This window comes from Zingiber officinale, chromosome 6B (genome assembly GCF_018446385.1).
Source record: "Zingiber officinale cultivar Zhangliang chromosome 6B, Zo_v1.1, whole genome shotgun sequence".
Lineage (NCBI taxonomy): Eukaryota > Viridiplantae > Streptophyta > Magnoliopsida > Zingiberales > Zingiberaceae > Zingiber > Zingiber officinale.
In genome coordinates, this window is record NC_055996.1 from 118,544,787 (window position 1) to 118,553,974 (window position 9,188).

General features: G+C 36.0%; 1 protein-coding gene across 1 annotated transcript; it reads right to left on the reverse strand.

The window, feature by feature from the left end:
• Window positions 1–1,630: 1,630 nt before the first annotated feature.
• On the reverse strand, window positions 1,631–5,325 carry LOC121990583. Its single transcript, XM_042544694.1, has one exon. The coding sequence runs from the start codon at window positions 5,227–5,229 to the stop codon at window positions 4,798–4,800; it is 432 nt and encodes a 143-aa protein (XP_042400628.1). The 5' UTR covers window positions 5,230–5,325; the 3' UTR covers window positions 1,631–4,797.
• Between the last annotated feature and the right edge of the window lie 3,863 nt (window positions 5,326–9,188).

Here is a 9,188-nt window from a genome sequence, read left to right on the forward strand (position 1 = left end):
ACTAAACATTAAGCATGAATTAAAATGTAAAAGAAAATTAAGTTGGAACAAACTCCCCTTTTTCCCAGTGGTTGAAGAAGATTTAAAAGAAGAATTCATGCCGGAAGTGGAGTAATCATGGTTCCACTCAAATTCTTTTTATTCACCATTTTTCCATTGCAAATCCTTTCTAGAGGACGGAGGTGGTTCAGTTCAAGCATCCACTCCTGAAGCTTAAATTCTCCTACACAATCAATAAAGGTAAACACCTCCCATACGCATGTGGGGTAAAAAGAAAATAGGAGAACATTAGTGTGGGTATAAAATATATCAAGGAATGAATCACATATAATAAAATCAATAATTGGTACCTCTATTAAATTTTCTGAAAAATCACAAGAAATACTCACCTTATTGTGTTGAAAGGTACCTGGAGTGGTGATTGTTACCTCCTCTTCATCAAGTAATGGCTCAAGCTCTTGTTCTGGTCAATGTTCAACTTCATGTAGTGATTCTTGGGTGTTTGGCTCCATAGCACAAGTCCCTACACTTACATCTTCAATTCTTGGTGATTCTTGAGGTAATGCTTCCAGTAAGCATTCCCCTACACTTAAATCAACTTCTGCTTCAAATCCTGCATCATTTCCAACATCTAGAGCAACATCATTAGTAGAATCAAAATTATATCAACTACATCATCACAATAATAAAAAGTACTTAAAGAATCTAGTGAAAAAGTAGATGCGGTGTCAGGATTGACAAGAGCTCCACAATCTAACTCCTCACTCGCGTTTTGTATTTGTAATTGATGAATGGATGATGCAATTTGATCTAATTGATTTTGTATATTCTGTATCCTTGAAAATTGCTGCTCTTGATGCTCACTCATTTGTTGCATAATCTCCCTGAGTTTCCATGTTGACTCATCCATCTGAGGGTCATTTTGTTGAAAAGGTTGTGGCATAAAATTTGTTGAAACTTCTTGAAACTCATATGAACTTTGGTAAGCTGGATAAGGCTCAATAAATTGTCCTTGTGTACTTTTATACCTGAAACATGAATTATTCACCCAATTGACATTAAAACCATTTGAAAATGACTCATACCTATTTTGTTGATCCAGGTTTGGGTAAAATTGATACTCAGGCTGAAAATACTGATTCTCCATTCCACCTCCAAAATTCTGAAAATATGGATCCATGCTAAAGAGATCTCCTGTTCTTCACTACAACACTAAAAATCAAGATTAGAAGATTCAAGAGCATAAAGTTTCATACACATGATAACATGAACAGTAAAAGCACCTAAAAATTCAAGAACAAATTAACATGAAAATACAAAAAGAAATAAGCAATCAAATCAATCAAGATGCTAACAAAATAAACCAATCAATGCTCAATGCACAATCTAAAATAAACACACACTACTAGTTAGTTCCCTGGCAACGACGTCAAAATTTGGTGTCGGCCTTTTTGCATGTCACTAGGCGCTCCAAATTAATTAGAATTGAAACTCATTAAGATTAAGACAAATGTTGTAGTAAGGAGTCCCAAGTCGTATTTTTCCAAGGGTAACTAGTAAATGTATACATATCCTAGAATTGATTCAAATTGAGTTATTACATCAACAAGGTCAAACTAGCACTTCCACTTAACTTGCAATTCAGATTGAGTTCTTCTAATAAGATCAAGAACAGGTTCAAGTAAGGTTGATCTCCTCTAAACATTATCACCTCCATCTCATCAAATTAGTATCAATTAAATTTAGATTCTAATGCACCATTGAATCAAACAATTCAACTCCATCTTTTCTATTCTTAATCACAGTTATAAGTAAACTCAAAGATTCAATCAAACTTGTAGTTACCTAAATATCATCCAATTCACAATTACAATATAATTTGACAATTAAACTCAAAAGCCCATTCTCAATTACAATGATCAGAGGTAACCAATCAAAACATTAAATTAAGCATCCAACACTTAGACAAGATCATAGTCACAAAGATTGAATTGCTAACTAAATCACAAAACCCTACAAACTGTTAGTATAAGTATTGAAAAACTAATCAGAAAATAGATCTAAGGTTGGGGTTTGTAAGCAAGAAATTGAAATCGGAAATGCAGAAATTCAAACAAGAATGGAATGGTAAGGACAAGAGATAAGATCTTCAGATCTGATCAAAGACAAGGCAAATTCAGTAACATTCAAAAGAAAACAAAAACCCTAGCATTCCTCAATCTAAATCCGGATCAAACTCCTCTCAACCTGCTGTGAAACAGATGTGCTATCGGAAACCTCCCCTCAAATACCCAACAAACAATAACAAGCTTCCAACTATCACCAGGGAATGATCACAACTCTTGGAAACCTCCCCTCAAGCTCACAATCATCTGATAATCCCATCGGCCGAAGAATAGAGCTCGAGTTCTGTGAATCATAAACCAGATCAAATGGCCAAATCGACCCAGTTTTGCTACGGCATGGAATGTGGAAAAGGTTCAGTAGCTCTCAGAAACCTCCCTTTAAGCACTGATGGAAGCGAATTACGTTGATCGGAAACCTCCCCGATCAGGTAAGCGGCAGTGAGCAGAACCCAAATCGTGCCGAGAAACCTCCCTCTGGCACTCTCCGATCTCGGAAGATGGACGCCGGTAGCTCGAAGATCGTCGTCGGTGAAGAAGCTCAACTCTTGGATATGAAATTGTGGAACGGGAGCATCGGCCGCGGAGGAAGAAGAAGATGTATAGTGAAGAAATCGTGACACGCCGAGCCCAGGAAGCACTGTAGCTTCTCGCGGGTTTTAAATCTCCTCAGATCTGATCCAACGGTTGAGAATCATTGGAGCTTGATCAACGGTGGAAAATAGCCTAAAATCCAATCCAACAGTACTGATCTTCATCAACGGCCCAGATCTGCTCCTCATTAGGTCGGATGGATCAAATGCTTGACGGATGGCACAGATCTGCTTGATCTTCAATGGACGGCTACGACTGTTCTGGAGCTTGATCGCCTCGTTAAAACTCCGATCCGAGCACAACTTTGGTTCAAATTCATCCTAATCCAAGAACCTTTGATGCCTACAAAATAACAAACAAATATTAGCATCAAATAAAGCCGTAATAACATAATTTGCAAATAAGTCCAAAATTGATACAATGTATAAAAATGTGATGTAAATATGGGTTATATATATGAAAACTACATCAAACCATGATTGTATGAATAAGAATAGTGTAGTAAAATCATGGTTATCATGCACCTACTGTTTTTTTAATTTTTTTTTAAATCAGATTAAATACTATATCCTAAACTTTAAACCCTAAACTTAAAAAAAAATTAAAAAAATACACTAGGTACTCATGGTGTGTGCACAATAAGGTGTGCGACGCAACAAAATGATGTTATGTCGCACACCTTATGATGCACATCTTGTGAACACCTAATGTAATTTTTTTTATTTTTTAACTTAAATATTAAACCTTAAACTCTACACCCTAAATCATAACATCTAAAAAAATAAAAAATAATAAATTACACTATATACTTACAGGGTATGCACCATAAGGCATGTGACATAATAAGGGTTTAGGGGTTAGAGTATAGTATTAAGTCTAAATAAAATTATGCATATTACTGACGGGGTGTGCGGCATAACATCCCTCATAGGATTTTGTTATGCTGTAGCATAATATATATAGGATTTTATTATGTCACACACCTTTTAGTGCACATCCCGTAAGCACCTAGTATAATTTTTTTTTGAATTTTTTTTAGAGGTTAGGGTTTAAAATTATTTTCTAATATTCCATCTTAATTTTTATTCTAAAAATATTTTTATTTTAGTTTTATTATAATAATGTTAATTATTATTTAGGGTTTTGTCGTATTTTTTATTATACTATAAAATATTGTTTTGATCATAATAAAAATAACAGGGGTTCTTTTTATTTCCTTTTTTTTATTAAATTTAACATAAAATTTTTAATTTTAAATGATTTCAGTGTTTACTAGTAAATCTACTGTGGAGTTTTTTTATTATTATTTTGCTAAACATATAGATAACTAATCTAATATAACACTTTTATTTTTAACAATGAAATGAAACTCAGGGATGTTTTGGTATTAATAAATCTTAAAAAATATTCTCAATTCTGATAAAATTATTTAGTTATGTGCTCCACCCTCCTTCCACTACCTTGATAATTAATTGCTTATATTTATTTAAAAGAACTAAAGGATTCTTAGTCATTATTTTATGGATCATTTTTTTAATATCTTCTCTCTTTAATTTTTGTTTTTTTTTCCAAAATGGAAAAAAAAATCTTAAAAGTTAATCAGGCTCAACTTATATCTTTAATTATTCCATTTACAGCAGAGAAATTGAATACATAATTAATATCTTCAACTAATATACAACAGCGCCTTTAAAATAAAAATTTATTAATTTAAATAGCAATTTCCACTAATTATTTGTTGATTAAATACAATCTCCTTTTACCATATCGTCTCTACGATTGCAATATTAGTAAGATATTAATAAAATTTTGAAGTAAAATTTTTAAAATAATTTCCACTAATTATTCGAGTATATGGTATTTTTAGACAGGGACAGGAGATAATTACATTTTCTAATTATCGAACAATAGAAAATGTAAAACCTAAAATGTTGACGAGTTATTGCTTACTTTTTGTTTTATAAAAAAAATAAAATGACTTTTATGAACAAAACGACAGCAACTGAAATCGAATCAACAACTAGTTGTTAAAGAGAGAGAAATGGGGAAATCGCCGGAGAAACGGCCCACAGCCGGCCGCCTAGAAGGGCATCGCAAGGCCGGCCACGGAGGCAGTGCACGCCGAGCTGGTCATGACCGCCTTGTAGGTCTCGGCGAGCACCTTCTCGTCGTATTCTTTCCCCATCGGGTGCATCCCAAACCCCTCCTCGCCGTAGATGTCGCGGGGGAAGGCATTGGAGAGCCTGAGCATCATCCGCACGTAGGCGTCGCGGATCCGGCCGAGGATCCGTCTGGGGGAAGCTGCCCGGCGGAGGCGCAGGAAGGTGATGCGGGGGTAGATCTTGATCCGTAAGAGCCGAGCGCGGCGGCTGCGGCGCGGGGGGATCCTTTCTCCCCCTCCGCCGAGTTCCACGGTGTCGATGACGCGCCTGCGGGAAGTAACGCCTCCGTCACTCCGGTGGTAGCCACGCCGCTTCCAGAATCCCTTGAGGCCGCCCTTGTTGGACTCCATCGCCGCCGTCGCCGGAAGTGGCTCTGGTGGCGGTGAGAGAGGAAGCAGGGCATTTAAAGAAGATCAGTTCATCTACCCTTTTCATCCTCAATTTACTTCTTTCCTAAAATATTTTCTTATTAAAAAACAATAAAAAAAATCTTTCGCTAAAATGATCTTTTTATTAAAAATATTAAATAATTAAAAAGTCACATGAAATAAAATAGACAAATAATTCTAATACAACAAAGCATATGTTGAGATACTTTCTAAATAAGAAAATAAAATTTAATAAAAAGAGAGATTAAAAGATAGAATTTATCAATTACTCTCTATTTTTGTTTAAATAATTCACATATATAATTAATCCCAGAGAACATCGATCTGGCCACGAGATTTCTCATTGATAAATTATAAAGTGCTCCCATTTAAACTAACACAGCTGAAATTTGAATTTTACATATTTAATTAATTATTGGAAAGACCTAGTCGTGGTATAATTAATGGGATCAAAGCCAGGGGCGTAGCCGGGATTGGGACGAATTCAATAAATTTAAAAATTTAATACAACATAAAATTAAATTATCTAATTCTAAAATTCAAAAATATAAATTATTTAAAAACATTAGTGTAGGTGGACTTTCAGCGACTAAAAGTTTAAATTTTAAATTTAAATAGTTAAAAATTAAATCAAAATTTCATACTTAGTCCTTGGTTCTATTTGAAATAATAATTCGTTAATCTTCAAAGTTTATTGATTCTATCCGAAAGTCGATAAGATAAATACTAAGGATATGACGCTCCTGCGGACCTCTTATGGACTTCGTCACCTGTAACACAAGCAGCGTTAGTGCTAAGGCAGGGAAGGGGTCCCGACGATGACCCTCCAACGCTCAGTCTCTGACGAAGCAAGAAGAAACAAGAACTGTAGTGCAACAATAGAAATCGCGTATAACGCATACTTCCGTCGATACTTGGACCCCCTTTATATAGAGCCCTAGAAGTGTGTGTGCACGCTTCCCAAGATGAGCACGCATCTTAAAGCTGTTGGAACGCGTTGGGCCGGCTAGAAGGGGGGTTGAATAGCCTATAAAAATAAAAAGCAACCCTTCTTGATTTTTCTTAAACTAACACTTGCAAAATAAATAAAAGTAATAAACAGAAGGAAGAGGCAAAGGATGTTTTACTTGGTTACAATCGGGGAGGTTGTTAATCCAAGGAATATGTTGCACTAACTATCTCCTTCAGGTGGAGAAATCTCTTACAGCAATGAAGCGCAAAAAGAAAGAAGCTAACTAAAATGAAGCACACAAGTGTTGGATTACACAGTTTCTGAGATGATATCAAGCTTCTGGACCAAGGCTGTATTTATAGCCTTGGTCGGGGCGTCTGGAAGGGTTCCGGGTGCCTGGGGGGATAAACTTTATCCCCAACGCACGAATCTCAGTTTGACCGAGATCTGGATATAATTTCGGTCCGGGCGCCCCGGACTGTTCCGGGCGCCTGGAGCCCCAAAGTCAACAAGGTTAACTTTTGGTCTGGTCCCTCTTCTCCGGTGCTGCTCGCCTCGGTCCGGGTCTTCCGCTCCGGCTCCGCTTGCTTTGGTGATTTCATCCAATCGAAATAAGGTACACCCGAACCCAATTTCGGTCTTCTCGAGCAACCTTCTGCTTCGGCTTCTCATCCCTCGGAAACGTCACGCGCCTCCTTTTCGTCCGCCCGCGTACTCTTTCGCAGCGCCTCGTACCTCAGACACACCAAGCCCGTCGGCTCCCTCCCGTGCCGTTCTTCTAGCTAGCTGTGTCTTTTACTCGACTCTCTGTGCTCCTAAGCTCCTGCACACTTAGACACAAGGTTAAAAATACACAGGACCTAACTTAACTTGTTGATCACACAAAAACAACCTTGGGGTTCCAACAATCTTCCCCTTTTTGATGTGAGCAACCCAAGTTAAGATAGGGTAAATAGACATAAAAAAAGAACTAATAAAGTACAAAAAGATTGAAAAATTGGTCTACCTCCCCCTAGATTTAAACTTTTTCTTCTCCCCCATTGATCATATAAAAAATTGGGGTTCTAAGAAAACTCTAAGGGTAAAAATTTTGAAACTTTGAAAAATTATTTTGAACAATGTTTCTAAGTTTAAAAAATTCTAAGTTAAATAAAATTCTAAGTTTTGCAAAATAAATATTTTTGAAAAAGAATTTTCTTAACGTAAATCTTTGAGAATTTTCTAAGTAAAACTTCAAGTAAGAAAATTTTCTAAGTAACAACTCTAAGTAAAAAAATTTTCTAAGTTGTAAAAATATTTTTGAAAAATTTACAATAATCTTCAACAAAGTTTCTACGTTTCTTAAAAAGTTTCTAAGTAAAAATTTGAAGTTCAAGAATATGCAAGAATTATTTTTAAACAAAATTCTAAGTTAGATAATTTTTTGTAAAAATTATTTTTTTAATTTTTTTTTAAAGTTCTAAGTTAGATAATTTGTTTTTTTAATTAAAAATTTCTAAGTCCTTTTTTTTATTATTATATAAAAAAACTTTGTAAATTTTCTGTGTAAAATTTTACACAAGAAAATTTTTTCAAAAAAAATATTTTTGAAAAATTTCCAAAACATATTTAAAAAACTTTTTTAAAGCATTATTAATTTCAACCTTAATGCTTTATCAGAAAGTTAATTAAACATTTTATTTTAATATTTTGGCTTCCAGGTAGTGGCGAGGCACTAGGCCTTCTTGGTTATTGGACCAACAACCACTTCCTTAGACAAAGCCTCATAAAGAAATTCAATGTCTAATTTTCTCACTGAAAATCTCTAATCTAATTAATAGTTCAAGTTAAACAAAACTTTCGAACCCAATATAGGTTCCAACCTACTGGATTAATTAAAAAATTTTTAGGGACATATCCTTTTGAAATATTCCTAATTTGTCCCTTGTGACATCTAAAATACCAATTTAAATTATTATATTTTCTAAAATTTGTTTTAGATGAGCATGCATGATTTTTTAAGTTATCTACTTGAATTTTCAAGTTTTCATTTTCTAACTTTAATTTGTCTAACTCTTCTAGTAGGTAAGACTTAGCTAGAATTACTTTTAAATTTTTAATTTCCTTTTCTAACTTACAGCAGTCTTTAGTTAACAAGTTAATTGTCTGCAAATTAAAGTATACCCTCCTTAAGATTTTCAACTAAAAAATGCAAACACTAATAAAAATGAAAGAATAGAAATAAAGAGGAGACAGAACTTTAACTTGGTTACAACCCAACGGGTTGTTAATCTAAGGCGGTCGAACAACTCTACTAGAATATCTCCTTCACTGTAGGCGAAGAAGTCTTTTTTACATACTTAGAATGCTCAGAGGTTGCTAGAAACTTAATACAGAGTTGAATGATTATTTCCTAGCTCCAGGACCTTTATATAGCTCCTGGAAACTCTATCTTGAGTGTTGAAGGCGCCTCCAAGGAGTTTGATCGGATAAAGCTTTATCCGATTGCAAACGTTCATTTTTACTGGGTCTGAGGCGCCTCCATTACCCTTGAAGACGCCTCGGACTGGGTCTGAGGGCCCTTCAAGGTTATGGAGCCGCCTCAGACAGTGAAGGCAGCGGAGGCGCCTTCGGCACTTCGTTGAAGGCGCCTCCAGCTAACTTCCCAGCTCCTTTTGACTTCATTTTAGCTTCTGATGCTCCAATAGCTTGGGTGATTGTGGCCAACCGGAATAGGGCTCACCCAAACCCAATTCCCGGCCTTTTCCTTGAGCAGGCTTCTGTCCCGACTTCTCGTCCCTCGAACACCACGCACGTTCTTCTCATCTACCGGAGTACTCTTCCGCAGCTCTCTCGTCCTTCGGACGCACCGAGCCCGTCAGCTCCCTTCCCGTGTCGTCCTTCTCGCTAGCTGCATCTTCTGCTCGACTTCCTGCGCTCCTAAGTTCCTGCACACTTAGACACAGGGATGAGATAACTAGCAGGACCT

Bases quoted from the DNA above. Each gene is read 5' to 3' on its own strand.
- LOC121990583 (XM_042544694.1), bottom strand. From the start codon at position 5,229: ATGGAGTCCAACAAGGGCGGCCTCAAGGGATTCTGGAAGCGGCGTGGC.